We start from the raw sequence: 21,995 nt of genomic DNA, 5'->3' as shown, positions 1-21,995 counted from the left end.
AGTCAAAAGGAAAATACAGGGTATAGTTTCAAGATCCTACATTGATTTTTTCTAATTTTCTCAACTCCAAAATTTTCAGTGTCACCACATTATATTTCCTGCTGAATCAAACCTGAGAAACTTTGGTTTTCAAGATTCTCCCTGATTCTTCCCTGGCCACTTTTCATGGCTTGTTGACTTCACTAAACTCTCACACTGCCTACATTGTGTAGTTAATAAGCAAGGGAGTAATAACACTCTCTGTGCAGCATTGATGGTGTGTTAGTCTTTTCTTTCAAGACGTAAGTTCCCTTTAGAACAGGCTCTCTGCTGAGAGAGCCTACATCCTCCATCATATTTAGTACTGCTCTAAATGCAGAGTATGTGTGGAAACTGCTTACTGATTGATGAAAAACACACATCACAAGCATTTGTTTCTTCAGAATTTCTCTTGTATGAACAGGGGTGATTATCTGTCAATATTCATTGCACCATTGAGCCAATATGCAACGCATGAATCATCTCGGAGATCAGCAGATGAAGCTTTCTTGTAATCTTTCCATTTTGCTGAGATAATTTCACTTGCTTCAGAGTTTATGAGGCCATAAGTGGCTCCCATCTGTTGATGAACATATTTCTAAGAGTCATTTAGTCTCAAGTATGAAATACTTGAGGGGAAGTTAAATAGTAACTTTTATATTCAGTGTCATCTTAGTAACAGAACCAAGATTGGAAGCATGTGTTCAATTTTGGTCTTTCATTTTCAAAGCTTCCAGTCAGGCAAAGAATTAATTTCATTTGTTTACAAAGCAGATTATGCCTAATAAAATCTATTTTGTTTATGGTCACATTTTAGTCAATCCATTGCCTTAGCAAATGAGAGAAATCTGATTGGCTAATTAGTCAACATAGTAAATTTCATTATTCCACATCCACAGAACATTGGCTTAATTGAATTATCCAGTAATAGTATGACGGATATATTTCCTTTTAATACATTTTGAGCAAGGCTCATACCATTGATGAAATAGTGAAGAATCTTGTTTATCCCATTCTTGTTTTGATGATCAACCACAGAATATAACATAAGACTTCTGTGGATAATAACTTTTTCCACATTAAGGGAAATAAAGCAAGGTAGCAGCTTTCACTGGGATCCTTACTGGTACTCTGAATTTTCACCAATTGTCTGTGCATCTTTTCCTTCCTGGAAACTTGTTCTTTGGTAAGCACTACTTTACAAAAGAAAGTTTCAATAGAATTAGTTTTAATTTATATATAATCAAAGAGAGAGTTTTGATCATGTTCTCTAGTTAGAGGCAGAAAAACTATCTCAGATACTTTCTTTCACTTCTGAGGTTCTGATGAGGACTATCTCCTCAGCAAAATACAGAGACACATAAAAGTCTACAAACAATATCAGAGTTACCCATGGGATCTGCTGTGAGGGGCCAAAACCATTTATATAACATGGATTCTACAGAATTTGCATTGTATTAATGACACTACTTGTTATTTTTTTCTTTCTGGGATTATAGAAATATTTATTGTGGTCAAATGTTGTAAATAGTGAAATTCAAACTGATAAAGACAAAAAAGGATCATAATTTGTAAATACAAAGGAAATAGCCATTTTAGCATCATTATAGGGAACAGAGCTCAACTTAAGCTATCTATAAACATTATCTTTAATCTATATACATTATTAAAAATTTCCAATTCCTTGATCACTATTTATTTCTTAAAATACATCTTTATGTACACAAACAAATTTTATTCAAAATGATGACTCCTTAAGTGCCTCTTTCACACAAATCCAGAATATATCAAGTTTTCACTTGAGTCCTTCATTCAGTGTTTTATCAAGAGAAGAAAGAATAATATGGATAAAATAGTTTAAAGGTAGATTTAAAAAATGTTGTATATGAGAATGTATACTCAAACATGATGACAAATGGACGCTTTGGCCCATCTGATCCTAGCTTTAACCCAAGAAGTAAGAGACTTTCTACAGGGAGGAGGTGTTTGAGTTTCTGAATGCTGATGGGTCTCCACTAACTGTGCTCCCGACTTGTAGAATGTGGCTACTGAGGTTAGTTGCTATGTGTTGAGGAAAATCCCAAATGATGGTGCAGACCATTTGGCTCATAACATCTGCTGAGCTGAAATACTGCAGTCACCCAGTTAAGCTCATCTTCAGGTATGTCTGTGCGTGCTCAGTCGCTTCAGTTGTGTCCAGCTCTTTGTGACCCCATGGACCGTAGCCTGCCACGCCTCTCATCCATGGGATTTCCCAGGCAAGAATACTGGAGTGGGTTGGCATGACCTCCTCCAGGGGATCTTCCCTACCCAGGGATTGAACTCGAGTCTCCTGTGTCTCTTACACTGCAGGCAGATTCTTTACCCACTGAGTCATCTGGAAAGCCCCCATCTTCAGGTACAGATGCTAGCAAATAGGAAGGGGTATGATTAGAAAACTCAAAACAGAGGAGGAAAAATAGGAGAAACAGACTGACTAGAAATCCCTTGTGGAATCAATTTCCCTGGACTACTGAGTGATAGCATCTTAGGTGGTAAGATTCATTTATACTAGATGGTAAATTCACTGTTTTAATCCTTTTTAATAGGAGCTACATTTTCAGAATCCATGTTTTCTCACATAGACAGTGACACATTATGACTAGTAGTGAAGAACTTATGAAAGAGTTTTCAGAAGTAAAGTACTTTTCTGGAAAATTGAAGAGCAAGAGAAGATTTCATAGTTGTTGAGAATGCACGTTTCTATTTCAATTCTTGTTTTATGTCCATGATAGTTTGGTCTGGGCTCCTCTGAGGAAAATTGCCAATGGGCAACAGATTATCCCAATGTATACCTTTTTTTTTTTTTTTAGCTTTAATCTCTTTTCAGGGGACAAATAGTTTTTCTCTTAGACTAGATCATTTGATTTTTCACTTAATTAATTAAAAAAGTAATTTAATGCTCATCAGGAGCCCCAGAGTGAGTACGTGCTCATCTTGATAGTTATAGCATTTAAAAAGAAGTTTTTAAAAAAAGGCCTACCACACCATAAATATCTGTATTCTAGAATCTCAAAACCAGTTGCTTCAGTACTGGTGTTAAAATTGGAGTACTGCTTAGGGTGGTCATAAGTGGAATCCTCTAATTAACAGAAGAACTTTCAGAACAAGTAATAGGACAGCACAATAAAAAAAGCAAAAGGATTTCAGAATGAGATCCATCCACATAGACTCAGATTCCAGCTCCGCCACTCATCCTCCACGTGCCTTTAACTAAAGACACTTCAAGCAGCAGAGAACAGTGGCTGGTGCTTACACGGCAGGGTTGGGTTGCCTGCTCCCATCCTTGATCTCGGGCAAGCCACTCAGCTTCACTAATTTTGACTCCTTGAATTTGTACCTGCCTTCCAAGGTCACTGCTGTGAGGTTTAAATGAGAGAATTTTATGTCCAATGCCTATGCACAGAAAGTTCATTAAACACTTAATAACTATGTTACTAACTAACACTGTCTTCAGTTGTGTCCAGCTCTCTGTGACCCCACGGACTGTAGCCCACCAGGTGCCTCTGTCCATGGGATTCTCCAAGCAAGAATCCTGGAGTGGGTTGCCATTTCTTCCTCCAGGGTATCTTCCTGACCCAGGGCTTGAACCCACATCTCTTGCCTCTCCTGCATTGGCAGGAAATTTTTTTTTTACCACTAGTGCTACCTTGGAAGCCTAACAATTATGTTAACCATTGCTATTATTCATTTAGTGCTAAGCATTGCAGGACCTGAAAAATTACTAAATATTTCAAGGGTGTTTCCACCCGTTGAGAAAAGGAGATTAAAATACTCATCATCCTAGGCTTGCTATGACAAATAAACGAGTGACTAGAGCAATTCTTGGTCACAATTATTCAGAAGCAGTCTAAGTGTGAACGATCTTGAGTGAGCACAAGAGTGAGAATTATCTCATATCTGAATTGCTAACAGTTCTCGCAGTGTCGCTAATAAACTGCTTTCCTTATTCCAATCAGTATTTTTTTCTATTGGTTTTCATGCTTTTAAAACACCTGAGGGCTGTCTTCTCCTCCCTCTGTTTGTCTTGACAATATAGTTCCAAAGACTATAGTCCAAAGACTATATTGTCTTTTTCCATTAGACATCCTTACGTAGTGTTTTAACTTTCTCGACTTCCAATAAAAGAGGTGAGTGCAAGCCCTTTGACATTTACACCTGACTATCTTCTCGACATGAAGCCTTCTGACCTTTCATAAAGCCCATCTTCCATAAATGCTTCTTTGTTAACCACCATTAGTGCCACCACTTTTGGATCATTTCAGTCTTGCCTTCAGGTATTTTAAAAAAGACTCATAAATCGGATGGCTTTTTAAAAGCACAACTTCCAATTCTAGAAGGCAATCTTAGAAGAGAATGAAGGGAATGGGATCTTTACCAGTTCCATTAGCACTGAACCTGCCAAGAGAGACGCTCTTTAGGTCAAAGTTGTCTCCTTGAGTGCATAGCCATTTTGATAAGAATAGTGCAAGGTAATGTAATCCCGCTTTAAATTTAGAAGTTGTAAAGTTCACACCACACTGAAAAGGCAGCAGTGAATGACAGTGCCATGCTTACATTCTAGAAAAAAAACTCAGGGGCCAAGTCTTGATTCAAGCAAATGTTCAGTGTCCTCCGGGCAGTTATGGGATGTGGAAATAAAGGTGGGGCCCCCTTGCTCTTTGATTCTTTTATTCCCCAGCTGTGTGATCACCATTTGTAGAGACCATGGGCAGCCTTAGCTGTGCCTTCTGTTTTTGGTTTAGATTCCTCACGTGGGAGGCAAAGGACAACACTTGGTTTCTGCCTTGTAAGAGTCAATGGCGCTTGCCTTGTAAGAGTCAATGTCGTCTGCCTACATTCAGCAGTCCCTCTGGTTTCTAGGATAATAAACTATTGAGTGAAAGAATTTACATTCAACCAGCAATTGGTCAGATGCTTAGCATGTTCAAGGTCTAACAGTGAACACAGAAATGAGCCAAACATGATTTCTTTCCTTTGGTACAATACTGTTTCATTACAAAATCACATAAGAATATCCAGAATTAGAATACAGAGTAGAAAATGCAAGGACCTATACCAAAGGGGCAGAAAAATAACAGGAACACGGAAGAAGGAAAGATTACTCTTAGCTCTGAGGTGAGGAAAGCTTCACGGAAGAGGTGATCCTGGTATGAGGTGTTGGAATATGAGTAAATGTACCGCAAAGAAAGGGGTGGGGATATTGGTGGAACAATTTTAAATAGGACATGTTAGCCTGGCAGGTTATAGTCCATAGAGTTATGAAAAGTCGGACATGACTGAAGCCACCTAGGACACATGCATGCACATTAGCTTTATACACAGGAGAAGAACGGGAAGTAAGTCTAGGGAGGCAAGGTGCATGCTCTCCAAAGCAGATCACAGGGCCTTGGATAGGATTTTATCCTACAGATGACAGGTGAGTGGGTTCCAGCTTGGCTTTTTATTGGAATCACATGTTGAGTTTTAAGTTGTAGATGTCTGATTGATATCATATCGATAACATTTATGGGGCCTAGAGCAGGAGGATGAATGGAAGCCCACACACTGTATGTCTAAATATTCAAAAGTTTTAAAGTAAGTGATACTCAAGACCCTGCCTTCGTTTTCATCTGGGGTCTGCAGCCTGTCCCAAAAGATCACTTGGGTCTGAAGGCTAAAGAAACCCCCTCTCCCTGATGGCTGCCCTGTCACAGGGGTCTGAGTGGCCCGTGGTCCAATGGACCTTCAGGAGGAGGGTGGGGCAGAAACTGGACTCAGCTGGGGACTCCTAGGCAGCGTCTGGATCCGTTGCTACCAGGGACAGAATGACTCAGGATAGCTCATTAGGTTCTGGGAAGGGCGAGGTCCCTCACCTCATGCCTCACTTCTCTGACCTAGGAGTGTCAGGCAGCTCTAAGTACCATCCAGAACCACACCTCCCACTGCACCCACCTCCCAGGCAGAGGGAAGGGTGGAAGTACCATTCTGGGAGGATAGCTGTCTGCCTATACATCCTCCCACTTCTGGGGGGTTGGGGGTGGGGCGGCTACCTGGAAACCGAACCAGCCTTTCTGTTTCTCTGGTTTCAAAAGGCACAGGCTAGATATTGTCTTACTGAGTGAAGCAAGTCAAACAGAGAAAGACAAACATCATATGATATTACTTATATGTGGAATCTAAAAAAATGGTACAAATGAACTTATTTACAAAACCAGAAACAGAGTCTCAGATGTAGACAACAAACTTATGGTTACCAGGCGGGTAAGGGGAGGGAAGGGATAAATTAGGAGATTGGGATTGCTACATACACTCTACTGTGTATAAAATAGATAACTAATAGGACCTACTGTAGCACAGGGAACTTGACTCAATACTCTGTAATGACCTATATAGGAAAAAAAATGTAAAAAAGAGGGGATATATGTATACCAATAGCTGATTCACTTTGTTGTACAGCAGAAACTAACACAACATTGTAAATCAACTATACTTCAATAGAAAAAATTTAAAAATTTTAAAAAAGGGCACAGACTGATCTTTTACCTCCTAGCCCAAACTCACTGTATTTCAGGGGAGGGTCTAATTCAGTAACTATCCATTTCTCACATTTTGTGTGGCTCACCTGGTTACCAAACTTTAAAGCATGAGGCTGAAAAGGAAAAAATATATATATATTTCTGTGTCTGTGATATTTGAGGCCTTCTAAACCATATGAGCCCTCTTGGCCTGGTCCAACCCTGACCCAGAATTTCTTGGGGTGGTGCTGACGTTAGGGTCTCAGGATCTGCACTAACAAACCTCCAGGGTGATTATAATTCACAGACAGAGTTAATAATCACTGCTAAAATTGGGGGAGGCATTTCTGTTTAATTATTGCTTTTCGGCAGAGGAGAGATGATGGGTGATTGGTGTTTCAGAAGGTAAAGTGGAACAGAATGGAAGATGAATGGAATAGCAGTGAAGCAGTCGGTGTGCTGTGTGCTTTAGTCGCTTAGTCGTGTCTGACTCTTTGAGACCCCACGGACTGTAGCTCGCCAGGCTCCTCTGTCCATGGGGATTCTCCAGGCGAGAATACTGGAGTGGGCTGTCATGCCCTCCTTCAGGCCATCTTCCCAACCCAGGGATCAAACCCAGGTCTCCTGCCTTGAAGGTGGATTCTTTACTGTCTGAGCCATCAGGAGAGCAGTGGGAGAGCTGGATAGGACAGGGCTACGGGACAGCACATCAGAAATGCTGCATGCTGAGGGGGAGAGATGGAATGGAGGATGCCTCTAAAGTTTCCAGTCTCTTATGACTTAAATTGTGTCCCCAAAAAGGATGCATTGAAGTCCTCACTCTTGGTACCTGTGAATGTGACCTCGTTTGGAAATGGGGTCTTTGCAGACGCAGTCAAGAAGAGATCATGTCCCATGAAGAGGAGAATACCTGAACTTCCAGTTCTGAGCAGTAGCAATTTGGGGGGTTATAACTGTCTTGAATTGTAAAGTCCACCTGGCTGGCACCAGAAGGTCAAAATCACACCTCCAATGGCCCATGTGGGGATCGAACCCATAACCTTGCCATTATTAGTACCACACTCTAACCAACTGAGCTAATTGGATACAGAGTGAAGTAAGTCAGCAAGAGAAAAACAAATATCATATATTAATGCATATATGTGGAATCCAGAATAATACTACAGATGATTTTATTTGTAAAGCAGAAATAGAGACACAGACACGGAGAACAAACATGTGGCTATCAAGGTGGGGGGTGGGGTAAATTGGGAGATTGCAATTGACATATATACACCACTGATACTCTGTATAAAAATATATAACTAATGAGAACCTGCTGTACAGCACAGCGAACTCTGCTCATGCTCTGTGGTGACCTGAATGGGAAGGAAATCCAAAGAAGAGGGGATGTATATATACCTATAGCTGATTTACTTTATTGTTCAACAGAAACTAACACAACATTGTAAAGTAACTATACTCCAATAAAAATGAATTAAAACATTAAAAATGGATAAAATTTTTAAAAATTAACAAAAGAAGAGATCAGGAGGGTGGACCCTAATAAGCCAATATGGCTGGTGTCCTTATTAGATGAGAGAGGTACACAGGAGAACAGTCATACGACGACAGAGGCAGACAGGCAGACAATGAAAAGACTCAAAAACCAAGGGACCCCAAGGCTTGCTGGCTGCCACTGGAAGCCAGGAAAGAAGCAAGGAAGGATTCTTTCCACAGGTTTCAGGGAGGGCTTGGCCCTGTGGACACCTTGATTTTGAGCTTCGAGCTTCCAGAACTGAGAGACAGTACATAGTGTGCTTGAGCTTGAGAGCACCCAGCTGGTGAGAGTTTATTTCTGCAGTCCCAGGAAAGAGACCCATAAGCTGTTAACAGCAGCCAGTGGCACTGGCTCTCTTGGAACCAGCCAATCAGTGAAGGTGAGCCTTTCTCATCACCAGCACCTGAACTGGGAATGTCCCCCTAACATGCACATCCTCCCCATGAGAAACCGAGCCCCATATCTGGTGTCCCTCTTTATCACCTAAGGACTTTCCAGGTGGCTCAGATTGTAAAGAATCTGCCTGCAATGCAGGAGACCCAGGTTCGATTCCTGGGTCGGGTTTGATCTCTGGGAGAAGGGAATGGCAACCCACTCCAATATTCTTGCTGGGAGAATTCCATGGATAGAGGAGCCTGGCAGGCTACAGTCCATGGGGTGACAAAGAGTCAGACATGACTGAGAAACAAAGCACAATATAAAAACAAAATATTAATTCGCCATAGGTTCTAATGATCTACTATCCAAAAGGCACAAACAGAAAGTATTCCATTTACTACAGGTTTCAACTGCCTACTATATAAGAAGGCAAATTTAAAATCTTAAGTCAAAAGGTTTTATGTATTCCCATTCTGGTACTGACCATTTGCTACTTTGATTTGGAAGGTATTCTGGGTAGTATTTTAAGGTATTATCTTTAATCTACCATAGTTGAAATTATGGGGAAATCTACAGATTTCATCTCTACAAGGCACATTTTTCAGAGAGGGAATCATGGCAGCATTGAACTGCCAAAGGGACAGCTGAAAAAAAAAAAAAATGGGTCATGCATTCATCTCCTTCTGCCAAGCGGTTCACTGCTCATTTTTGTCCTCTTCTCGTAAACAAGCTGCGTTAACAAGTTACTTGAAAAAAGCATACTAATTTCCCCAGTGAATTACACAGGAAAGAATCCAGCATTCCCTCCAGAGAACTCAAATAGTTGTTTGTTCTCTGAGCTCAGGTGTGGTAAAATAGCCATGGGCTAAAAATGCATGCTGGATATTAGCCAGCAGGCTAGAACTTTCCCTCTGCTCCAGTCCTGAATTCTCACGTTGGTGTGCAGCTTGGAGATTGCTTAATGGGGAAAAACAACAACAACAACAACAGGACTTGATTTTCAATTTCAATTTAATTACACAATCTATAGTGCCTAGTGGGGAAGGATTTCGGGGCAAGATTAACGCGCACCAGTGTTTCCATTTTACATTCCTTTCTGATAAAGAACTCTGTATTGATTAGCCAAAGTGAGTATATAGACATGTTTTACAAGAGTCAAATTCTTTGGGTATCAGAAGGGGAGTGCGGATGAAGAAGGACAAACTGCCAGTTACAAAGCAAATAAGTCTTTGGGCTGTAATGTAATGGACAACACGGTGATTAGTCAGTCCTATCATATTGTGTGTTTGAAAGTTGCTAAGAGAGTAAACTCTGGGAGTTGGTGATGGACAGGGAGGCCTGGCGTGCTGCAGTCCATGGGGTCGCAAAGAGTCAGACACAACTAAGCGACTGAACTGAACTGAAGAGAGTAAATCCTAAAAGTCATCACAAGAAAAAAAAATGTTTTGTAACTTTGGATGGTGACAGATGGGAACTAGACTTACTATGGAGATCACTTCAGAGAAAAAACAAATACGGAATCATTATGTTTTCTATATACTATACAGACTAATGTATGTAGTCAGTATATTGCTAATATGCTAATTACAACTAATATATGTAACCAATATAATGCTATGTGTCAATTATATCTCAATTTAAAAATAATTAAAAAGGAAGTGACTTCATTTTAGCCCAAGAATACTTGAGTGGGTAGCCTATCCTTTCTCCAGTGGATCTTCCTGACCCAGGAATGGAACCAGGGTCTCCTGCGTTGCAGACAGATTCTTTAACAGCTGAGCTACCAGGGAAGCCCAACTAATATAATATACCTAACTAATATAATGTTATATGTCAATTATACCTCAATTTAAAAATAATTAAAAAAGAATATGACTTCATTTTGTGGCCCTTTGCCAGACTTTAGACAAATTAGAGGTATAAGATGGCTTTTATAAGAGATATAAGATAAATTAGAGGTATAAGAGGTATAAGGCCTTCCTTGATAGCTCAGTTGGTAAAGAATCTGCCCGCAATGCAGGAGACCCCGGTTCAGTTGCTGGGTTGGGAAGATCCCCTGGAGAAGGGAAAGGCTACCCACTCCAGTATTTTGGCCTGGAGAATTCCATGGACTGTACAGTCCATGGGATCCCAAAGAGTCGGACACGGCCGAGCGACTTTCACTTTTCAAGATGCCTTTTAGAATTATATTCCCAGTGCATTCTTTTTTGTTGTTTATTTTGTTCTTTTTTTTTTTTTAATGACTTTTAGTTGGAGAATAATTGCTTTACAATGTTATGTTGGTTTCTGCCATACAACAACGTGAATCAGCCATAAGTACACATACAACCCCTCTCTCATGAGCCTCCTTCCCACCTCTGACTCCACCCCTCTATATCGTCACAGAGCACTCCTGGTGTATTCTTGAGAGTGGGGAGCACCTCCCTATGTGCAAGAATAAAGAACAGAAATTCCACTGTAGAATCAGAAATACCCGCTAGCAGACACTGATTGAACAATACAACTATCTGTCCTGAAAATGACTACATAACTAATACACTCAAGACCCTTACCTCTAAAGACTAAAGAATTTCTCTCTTTTACTGGAACTGGGAGACATGATGCTTTTATCTGGCACCAAATCCATGTTTAAGATTATGAGTAAATATTTGGTATTCTATTTTAGTGTCTACATACTCTACTAGTTTAGCCAAGGGTAAAAAAGAAAGAAAATACAGGAAATGAAAATCTACCCCTGAGAAGTAGTCTTAATATATTTCTTGACCAACTGTTTACCTTGTTAATAAAGAAAACAGTTCTCTTTATAAGGAAAAATGTTTCCTCTGTGACTTAAATAAACAAAATGGTAACAATGAACTTTACTGGTTAACTGTTGCTCAACCTCACCAAGCCACTTGAGTATACACAAACAGTTGAAATATGATGCTAGAGAGACTAAGCTCAATAGGCAAATAAATATTTGAAATGACTAACTGACTTAACCATTACATGGGGATGGCATTTTCAAGTTTTTAAGATGGCTGTGACTGAGTCAGTATTTACAGTTCTATTCAAAAGCAAAATGGTACCTGATAAGCATTAAATTTTGCCTACTGAATTTGCAATACAGGATGTTAGTCACATGAAAGGACAATTTTTAAAGCTTGGTGAATTACAGGGCATCTGGCACAGGTTAGGTAGAGCTAGAACTTAATTCGGTTGGAATGACAGTGGGAACCAGATTTGGAATTTATTTTGAAGTCCATTAGGAGATGTTGAAAAATGTACCCTTGACTGGTATAAATGTAGATGAACCATTCTTTCCCTTGACAAGGATGAGGTGTAATTTATGCCAGAGGAGAACAACAACAACAACAAGACTTGGAGATGTGTGTCTATGAATGAAAGCTGGGCATATTTTGCCACAGGCCAGTGTCTGCGTCCCCTGGGTCTAGTGGCAGCATCGGGAAACACTGCAGCCAGATTGGCCCATGGGAAGAGGGTGAGGTGGGGCAAGGCTGGTCAAACTTGGCCTGGATCTATGGCTGCATGTCTGAAACCCCTTAAGCTGTTGTACAGAATGACTCCATCTCCTGGTAAATATAAAAAATTAATCAAAAAAAGACTGGATAAGAAAACAGTGAGGCAGGCAGGAAGACACTGGCTACATGTGGATAGAAATCAGAGACCAGATAGAAAACCAACTTGTTTCCATGGCTAAGGCTTTAGTTCTTAACTGTTGGGGAGGGAATGACTGGATGAATTAGAACTTGGGAAAATCACAGAGGACAGTCACCTTAGTTAAGGGAGAAGTAGATAAAAGTATCTCTTTGCAGCCATGATAGAATAAATGCAGAGGTCATGACATGCACTGAGGGCTGCTACATCAGACCTGGCAGAGTCCATCCTTGAGAAAGATGGTGTGGAGGGGAGGAATGAGGAGGGGGAGACAGGAAAGTGCACGATCACCCATATACGATCAATTTATTTGTTCTCCAATAAATTGTAACCAATAAGATGTGAATCGCTCATCATACCCAATAACTAGCAATGCCTCCTTTTAAAAATATTTACAAATGCTTAATTAATTATTAACATTTGAAGAAAAATTCTACATCCTAGTTTATGAGAAGTGAGGAAATACCTGGTTGGTGATACGTTCCTGGATTTTTTCTCTAGTCACTGAAAAAGAAAGCAAAAAGAAAGTCAACATTAGTACCAGTCTTGCCCTGTTCTCACTCAAAATTCCAAACAGCATTTGTGGACTTTCTGAGCAAGGATTTGTATCACAGTAGAAACAGTTATGATCACTCCAATAAGTGGAATGAAAAAAAAAGTCAAAACCTAAATTAACCACATTAGGCAAAGATAACAGAAAACAGAGTGGAAATACATACCAGCTGCTGCTGCTGCTGCTGCTAAGTTGCTTCATTCGTGTCTGACTCTGTGTGACCCCACAGACGGCAGCCCACCAGGCTCCGCCGTCCCTGGGATTCTCCAGGCAAGAACACTGGAGTGGGTTGCCATTTCCTTCTCCAATGCATGAAAATGAAAAGTGAAAGTGAAGTGGCTCAGTCGTGTCTGACTCTTAGCGACCCCATGGACAGCAGCCTACCAGGCTCCTCGGTCCATGGGATTTTCCAGGCAGGAGTACTGGAGTGGGTTGCCATTGCCTTCTCCGAATACATATCAGAGGATGTATTAAACTCTGGAAGATAAATGGTAAAGAGATGAAAAAACTAAAGAAAAATTTGAACCACAGCCATTTGAAGGTCTCCAAACAATGACAACCTGTTCAAGCATAATATTAACATTGAACTCAGGGAATCTTGAGGACCAGAAGAGGAGATGTAAAGTGACAGATTGCAGACTTATGAAGATGATAAAGATCTTCTTAGGTTTTGGTACGGCTGGAGACCAAGTACAAACCAATAGTTCTATAAACAGTATCTTAGGACAGAAACATATCAGAGCAACGTAACACATGAAAAGCACCAGAGGGGTATAAATAATGAAGACTCTAAAATAATAAACCTCAAATACTGCAAAAATAGCCTAAGAATGATCAATATCATATGTCTTAAATACAAGAAAAAAAAATCCTTAGGAATAATCAATAACCAACAAACCACCAGGAAAGAGAGTAAAGAAGACATTTGTGACCCCGCAGTTATTAAGTGCTGTGAATATCTTGGTGTGATATCTACACTTTATTAAATGTGTCCTTTAAAAATTTTAATTACAATGATTGTGTAGTGACATGCATTTGTAAAAAAGAATACAGACAGTTTCCCTGCGCCCTTTACCCAGGTTTCCCCACTGGTAACATTTGGATGATCTATATAGTACAATAATATCAGAACCAGGATGCTGACACTGACATAGTTGAGATACAGGACCTTTTCATTACCACAGGGTCCCTCATGTTGCTCTTTTATAATCACATCCATTGCCCTCCCATCCCTACCCTCTTCTTAACTCCTGGCAATCACTAATCTGTTCTCCATTGCTGTCAAGAATGCTGTATAAATAGAAAAATGCATTTAAAAACCTTTTGGGATAGGATTTTCTCACTCAGCGTTGTTCTCTGCAGAGTCATCCGGGCTGCTATGTGCATTCTCTGCATTCTTTTTTTCCCCAGTATTTCATTTTTTAATTGCAGTATAATCGCTTTACAAAGTTATGTTAGTTTCTACTGTACAACGAAGTGAATCAGCTGTATGTACACGTACATCCCCTCTCTCTTGGACCTCCCTCCATTACCTTTTTATTGCTGAGTAAGGATGTGCCAAAGTCTGTTTAACGATTCACCAGATGAAGGACATCCGGCTCATTTCTAGCTATTGTGAATAAAGCTGCTATCAACTTTTGTGGACAGGTTATGTGAACACAAGTCTTAATTTCTCTGGGATAAATGTCCAGGAGTGAAATTGCTGGGTTGTGTGGTAGTTGCCTGTTTAGTTGTTGAGGAAACCATCAAACTGTTTTCAAAAAAAGATGTAGTGAATACATGGTATTTACCAGCCAACTTTGTTGTTGTTCAGTTGCTCAGTCATGTCTGACTCTTTGCGACCCCACGGACTGCAGCATGCCAGGCTTCATGGTATTTACCGGTCAACTGAGCAACCAGTAATAAGTATATCAGGAAATTTTACTAAGCGCTCATGCAGTACCAGGTCAGGTGATATACAGGATACACTAGACGAATAAGGAGCCCAGAAAATGGAATGGCCCTGTTAAAAGTGGGCCCTTCCTTATGAAAATTTAAAAGTCTTCTCATTTTGTTGATTGTTTACTTTGCTGCATAGAAGTGTTTTTAGTTTGGTGCTTATATTGCCTGTGCTTTTGGTGTCATGTTCAAGAAGTCATTGCCAAAACTGATATAAAGAAGTTTTTGCCTATCTTTTCCTCTACTTTTAGCTTTTATATTTAAGTCTCTAATCCTTCTTGATTTATTAATAATTTTTTTGCATGGGGTAAGAAAAGGATCAAATTTCATGGTTTGGGATGCGAATGTCCAGTTTTCTCCCTTTTTGAAGAGACTATTAATAGCGTCATTTCCTCACTGTGTATTCTTGGCAGCTTTGCCAAACATCAGTTGACCACATACGTATGGATTTATTTCTGGACTCTTTATTCTATTCCATCAGTCTGTATATCTGTTTTTATGCCAGTGCCACACTGTTTTGATTACTGTAGTATTATAATATATTTTGAAATCAGGAAGTGTGAGGCTTCCACCTTTGTTCTTCTTGCTCAGAATTGTTTTGGCTATTCAGTCTTCTGTGGCTCTACAGAAATTCTAGAATTTTTTTTTTGTAAAAAATGTCATTGAGAATTTGATAAGGATTACATGAATATGTAGATAACTTTGGGTAGATAAACATCTAAACAAAATTAATTATTTCAAATCATAAATATGAAATGTCTTTCCATTTATTTGTGTGTGCTTTAATTTCTTTCACCTGTGTTTCATAATTTCCAATGTATAAGTCACCTCCTTAAGTTTTTTTCTCAAGTAATTTGATTTTTATCCTATTGTAAATGGGATTGTTTTCTTAATTTCCTTTTCAGGTAGTTTGTTTGTGATGTATAGGAAGGAAACTGGAAGGCTTCTGCACAGCAAAGGGAGCAATCAAGAAAATGAAAAAAACAATAAAAAAAAAAGTAAGCTCTTCAGTCCAGCCGCTGTCATGAAATACCAGGGCCAATTTTGGAGTTTCTAGATAATAATTACCAATTTTCTTCATTTTTAATGGTACTGCCAATTGGACACTCTTGTTTGGTACTTAGATGTCTTTTGTCAGATCATATATAGAGTGTATAAAGAAGAGTGTTCAACGTTTTTTTTTGGGGGGGGGACTTGCCTTTTGAATTAGATCACCAGTGTGGACAAAAAGAGAGGGAAGAACATTCAGGAAGGAGAGAGCATTTTGGGTCCAAAGCAGGGAAAGGAAGCCAGCGTGGCCAGAGTGAAATAAGAGGGAGGTGGGGTGGTGTGAGATGAGGCTGGACAGACAGGCAAGAAACATAGAACAAGAAAGCTCATGTAGACCATTTTGGGGAGATTGATGACCTTCCCCAAAGTTCTAGGAAGTCAGATATGAAGGAGGTGTAGCCCAGGGTGTGAGTAGGGCCCCTGGAATGCCTTGGTCAGCTGTGCATTTTCAGAGGACCACTCAGGGCTGGTTGCTACCTGGAGAATAGGCCAGAGGTGACTTCAGGGGCGGCAGCAGCACCAGGAAATCTTAGTTTTGTTTCCTTAGGAACAAACTGAAATCTGAAGGAATTCCAGTGAAAAGTAAGAGGCCAAACAATCAAATAATCATGAACTAATCACAAAGTCCCCTGGACTCTAGAAAATGGAGTAGATGATAACCTGACATCTAATTTACAGCTCTGTCATTTACTAGATTTAGGGCCAGTTACTCAATGTTCTGGTCTTGTCTGGTCATCTATAACAAAGAGTTACTAGCGTTTACCCCTCACCAGATTTGTGAGGATTAGATAAGTATGAATTTTGCATGCAAAGGATAAGAGAAAGGCATTCCAGGGAGTTGGGACAGAAAGAATAAAGTCTCAGAGGCAAGGAGAGAGTGTATCTTGGTGAATCATGAGACATTCTGAAAATCTGAAAGTCAGCGCTGTCAAATTGGAGAGACAACAGTAACGGCAAAGGACCAAAGGTCAAAAGGACCAGAAATTCACATAAGACCAAGGTGATTGGAGGGTAGAAAGGGAGAGGAAATGATTCAAGCACATTACATCTGTTGTGTGCTTTATTTCTAATCTAATGGCATTGCTGATCTGACAGTCTCTTTCTAACGTTCAGGTTTCAGTTTAATATTAAGACCTCACACCAGCCAAATGGCCATGACCGAAAAAAAAAATCTACAAACAACAAATGCTGGAGAAGGTGTGGAAAAAGGGAACCCTCTTGCACTGTTGTTGGGAATGTAAATTGGTTCAGCCAAAATGGAGAACAGTATGGAGGTTCCTTAAAAAACTAAAAATAGAGCTACCATATGACCCAGCAATCCCACTCCTGGGCATAAACCCCGAGGAAAGCATAATTCAAAAAGATGCATGCACTCCAGTGTCCACTGTAGCATTATTTACAGTAGACAGGACATGGGAGCAACCTAGAGGACCATCAACAGATGAATAGATAAAGAAGTTGTGGAGCATACATACAATGGAATATTACTCAGCCACAAAAGGAACAAAATTAAGTCATTTGTAGAAATGTGGATGGACCTAGAGACTGTCACACAGAGTGAAGTAAGTCAGAAAGAGAAAAAACAAGTACCATATATTAACACATGTATGTGAGATCTAGAAAAATAGTACAGATGAACCTAGTTCCAGGGCAAGAATGGAGACACAGACGTAGAGAATAGATATGTAGACACAGGGGGCAAAGGGGAGGGTGGGATGAATTGTGAAGTTAGGTTTGACATATATACACTCCCGTGTATAAAACAGATAGCTAGTGGGAAGCTGCTATATAGCACAAGGGAGCTCAGCTCAGTGCTCTGTGATGACCTAGATGGGTGGGATTGAGGGGTGGTGGGAGGGAGGCTCGAGAGAGAGGATATATGTATCTATATGGCTGATTTATTTCATTCATAGCAGAAACTAACACAACATTGTAAAGCAATTATACTCCAATTAAAAAAAAAAAAGATCTAAGGGGCTCTTCTCTGGTCGGCCCATCTCCTCTGATGATTCTTGATATCAGCCCGTTGTTTATTTCTTTCCCAGCATTTATCACAACTTGCAATTATTTTGTCATTTGTATGTGTGTTGCTTCTTTGCACATCTCCTCCTACAGTATAAGCATTCTGTGGTCAGGGATCCTGCCTATCTTGATTTATTTCTTTTTCTGTCTTGCTATTTTCTGATTTGGGACTACACTACACAATCCTTAGTTTGCGAGTAAAAATTATGGCAATAACATTAACAAGATGAGATCTCTTATCAAGAAACCATGTTTAAAAATAGAGCAAGAAAAAATAATAATGATTTGTGTGAGGATGCTGGTTTTATTACAAGTTTAAGAGCACTAAAAAAAAGGTTTAATTTTCTACATTTTATAGCAGTGGTTACTAACATTGAAAGAATGTGGGTCCCTTTAAAATATCATGACAATTGCTTATAATTTTGTTATTTATTAAAATTCTTTTATGTACACGCATGCTAAGTCGCTTTAGTCGTGTCCGACTCTTTGCGACCCCCATGGACTATAGCCCACCAGGCTCCTCTGTCCATGGGATTCTCCAGGCAAGACTACTGGAGTGGGTTGCCATGCCCTCCTCCAGAGGATCTTCTGAATCCAGGAATGGAACCCAAGTCTCTGACGTCTCCTGCACTGGCAGGTGGGTTCTTTACCACTAACGCCACCTGAGAAGCTCCAATGTTTTATGAAGTTTCTATAAATTCAACACTGCCTAAAAATGAGTCTACACCTTTTAAAATGATCTATTTTCTTCCTGTGTTTTATTTATTTTTTAGATGAATTTTTATTGGAGTGAGGTGATCTGTCTTGTTTACTGCTGTATCAAGGGCCCAGTGCTGGCACACTGGAGGTATTCAATGCAAATTTACAGAATGATTGACAGTATTTTCAATCAGGGCTGGTTTGTATCAGTTCCCACATTTTTAAGGGCAGCTGTTCCTGGCTCTTGCTCTCTAGTGAAAGGAAAGATTCAGGAGTTAAAACTCATTAGATGAACCATATGAGTGCCTGAAGGTGATTACTACTAAATTCTGGCCCATACCAAACACTTGGTTTTGTGATAGCCACCATTTTTGTCTTAGTTCCAAGTTGATTTTCCAAGGATTTTAAAGTATCCTAGTAATAGTGATTATGTCTAATCTTCCTTTCCTCCTCCTTTTTTATATAACATTTATAGTAGCCTTAGGGCTTCCCAGGTGGCGCTAGTGGTAAAGAATCTGCCTGCCAATGCAGAAGCCACAAGAAATGAGGGTTCGATCCCTGGGTCAAGAACATACCCTGGAGGAGGGTATGGCTCCCCACTCCAGTATTCTTGCTGGGAGAAACCCATGGACAGAGGAGCCTGGTGGGCCACAGTCCATGAGACCACAAAGAGTCAGATACACCCAAGTGACCGAGCACATAGTAGCTTAGTTTTGTATTCCTAACATAAAAGTGAAAGTCGCTCAGTCGTGTCCGACTCTTTGGGACCCCATGGACTGTAATCCATGGAATTCTCCAGGCCAGAATACTGGATTGGGTAGCTGTTCCCTTCTCCAGGGGGTCTTCCCAACCCAGGGATCAAACCCAGGTCTCCTGCATTGCAGGGGGATTCTTTTCCAGCTCAGCTACTAGGGAAGCCATAAGTGTTCAAGATTGTGAGAAGTGAAGTGAAGGACAGAGAGTTAATTCTAGATAACTTATAACATCGGGTTTTATACGTTTCCTGAAGGCTAACAATATTTTAATTGTCCCTTTACTTTGAATTTACCCAAATTTCTGCCATTCTCTTTCACTAAGCTGCTATTTACCAAAATAAGGTTTCTCAGCATAGCTACCCAGAACACTCAGGCTTCTCTTTAACTGCATTGTGGAATCAGGAGCCTTGAGGAGGGTGGCAGCCCCAGGACAGATTTGACCTGGGGGCCCCAATTATAGGCAGGAACCCAAGACACAAACCTGGGCTGTGTGTCTTGGGATGTCAAGACAGACAGGCTGGATGTAACTTTCCCAAGCAAAAGGTCACAGTGAGTCCAGGATTCAGGGCTTCTATGCAAATAAGGAAGAGGCGGGTGATGGTAGGTGATGTAAATGGCAGGGAACATATCCATGTTTCGGAGGGACTTAGGGACCAGGTCATGAACAACTCAGGCAACAAGGTAGGAGCCACACTGAGGACTGAGGGGTAAGGCAAGGGCTGATTCAGAAGGCAACCGAGTAGGGTTCCAGAAAGGAACCCTAAGGTCAGAAAGTCAGTTGAGGATCATAGGGACTAGAGCCAGATAGACCATTTCTGTGAGATGCAGCTACTGAAATATGAGAAAAATGATCTCCTACCTTGAGCTATTAAAACTCTAATAAATTAAAATATATAATTATATCATTATTTTGTGACTGTAGTGATTATGATTGCAGCTCATGATAATTTTTTCCCTTGCTCACAGATAGTCTTAGCCTGGTGGAGATGTAAATGTTCCCTGACCGAGACAAGAAAAAAGGAGGGAATCCCACTTAAGGAAAACCGAAGTCATTCCCCAGTTTATTCAAATTGTATTTGAGAGAGAGGAATGGAATTCAGGGGATAAATTGTAAACGCATAAGCCTTTGCTAATAAAAGATTAAGAAGTATGTGGTTTAGCATCTTTTAATTATTTTTTCTAGCATCTTGAATATACAATGTTTGAAATCTCTGGTTGGATCAACATTATTTTGCTCAGAGGTTTGTGGACTTTGCATACTGATTCTTTCCTGTTTCCAAGTACATTTGCTTTTAGGCTATTTTTATTCACTTTAAAGGAATTTTAATAACTTTCTGTTGACAGCATGGACAGCTGGTCTTGAGAATTAAAGAAAACTCACTTGCTGACTGAGGAAGGAAGTGACATCAATGAGCTTCTAAAGTCAGCCCAGAGGGGGAAATTGGCTTGTGAGAGAGTAGCCTTGCATGGCACTGTATTTATCGAGCGATGCCTTGAGATGCAAATTGGTGTATCAATCAAACCTATGGTGCCTACCTCCAACCAACTGAGTGCAAAGCGAAGGAACATTGCCCCGCAACACTAAGGAAGAAAAGGATGAGGGATATGGGAACCTAGGGGCGAAGTGAGTTATGGGAACTCACAATCCCCTCTCTGGGCGGATGCTTCACTCACTGTCAAGCCTCAGTGTCTTTGTCTAGAAAATGAGTTGGTTGTAAGCTGTTGGTTGAAGTCAGTCCATTTCTGTGACAGATGGCTAATGAGAGCGTGTACTAATATATACAGTAGAGACGTTTTCTCACCACTTTGTCCCAAAGAGTGCTATCAATTGCTTTTTATCCCTCACTAAGAGCAACGTAGAAAGAGAAATCTTGAAGTGTCATTTGTAGTTACTGGGCTTGCCTTATGGCTCAGCTGGTAAAGAATCTACCTGCAATGTTGGAGACCTGGGTTTGATCCCTGGGTGGGGAAGATCCCCTGGAGAAGGGAACAGCTACCCACTCTAGTATCTGGCCTGGAGAATTCCATGGACTGTATGGTCCATAGGGTCACAAAGAGTTGGACACGACTGAGCAACTTTAACTTTGTAGCTACTATCATCGTTCCTTGATATTTTTAAAATTGGCATTCATTGTGCATTCTACTGCAGAAAAAGACACCAAATCTGGACTTTAAAGACTAATGACAATGGTAATAGCAATTACCATTGTCATCATAATGAATGACTTAATTCTTCACCTTTGTTAGAGACCTGCCCTCTGGAGCTGCAGTATCCATTTTTCAAAGGTCACTGCGGTGCAAGTGGAGTGCGTGTATATATATGAGAGTTGCATCATGTGAGTGTACAGGTACGTGCATATACACACACACACCTGTGCAAAAGACAGGCAGAAAAGTACCCTAATACATTTTATGGTTATGAGCTGAAAAATAAAATCTGCTGATTATTTCTTAGCTCAGTTTATAAAGTGCTTGAGTGCTGGTTCAATAAGAGTTAAATAATTTGAGTTTGAATTAGCAATCTACAGTCAATGGGAATTTTATTCATCCCAAGAGATAGATGCATTAAGGCTGCCTTCTTTTCCTTGTCTATAAGCATATTTGGGGTATTCAACTAAATTTTCAAATTTTACGAACATAAATAGGTAACTTGAACCATTCAAAAAATATTGGTTAAGTAGAGAAAAGAAAGGATGGGCTCTCAACAGACATAGTCTTCAGGCTAAAGGATTTTCAGATTATCCTCAAGCAAAACTCACTCATCTAAACCTACAGCAATATTTTAATGAGCATTTATTATGGAAATGATGCTTGGTGTTCCAGAAGTATAGAAGAAAAGTAGAGAAAGC

General features: G+C 40.1%; 2 protein-coding genes across 12 annotated transcripts in view; one reads left to right on the top strand and one right to left on the bottom strand.

Annotated features, from left to right (window-relative positions):
- Positions 1 to 21,995, bottom strand: part of CHST9 (carbohydrate sulfotransferase 9) — a 283,501-nt gene that overhangs the window by 16,186 nt on the left and 245,320 nt on the right. For all 10 annotated transcript variants that reach the window (XM_081563152.1, XM_081563149.1, XM_081563153.1 and 7 more), the window contains one exon: positions 12,596 to 12,633. In XM_081563152.1, the coding sequence (XP_081419278.1) occupies positions 12,596 to 12,633 (38 nt within the window). The remainder of the gene's footprint in view (positions 1 to 12,595; positions 12,634 to 21,995) is intronic.
- The window catches only part of LOC145534859 (uncharacterized), a 305,098-nt gene that overhangs the window by 186,727 nt on the left and 96,376 nt on the right, over positions 1 to 21,995 (top strand). The window lies entirely within an intron of this gene.

This window comes from Giraffa tippelskirchi, chromosome 14 (assembly GCF_054371585.1).
Source record: "Giraffa tippelskirchi isolate mGirTip1 chromosome 14, T2T-mGirTip1v1.2.pri, whole genome shotgun sequence".
Taxonomy (NCBI): Eukaryota; Metazoa; Chordata; class Mammalia; order Artiodactyla; family Giraffidae; genus Giraffa; species Giraffa tippelskirchi.
Note: the sequence above shows the minus strand (reverse complement) of the source record. Positions and strands in the feature narration are given on the sequence as shown.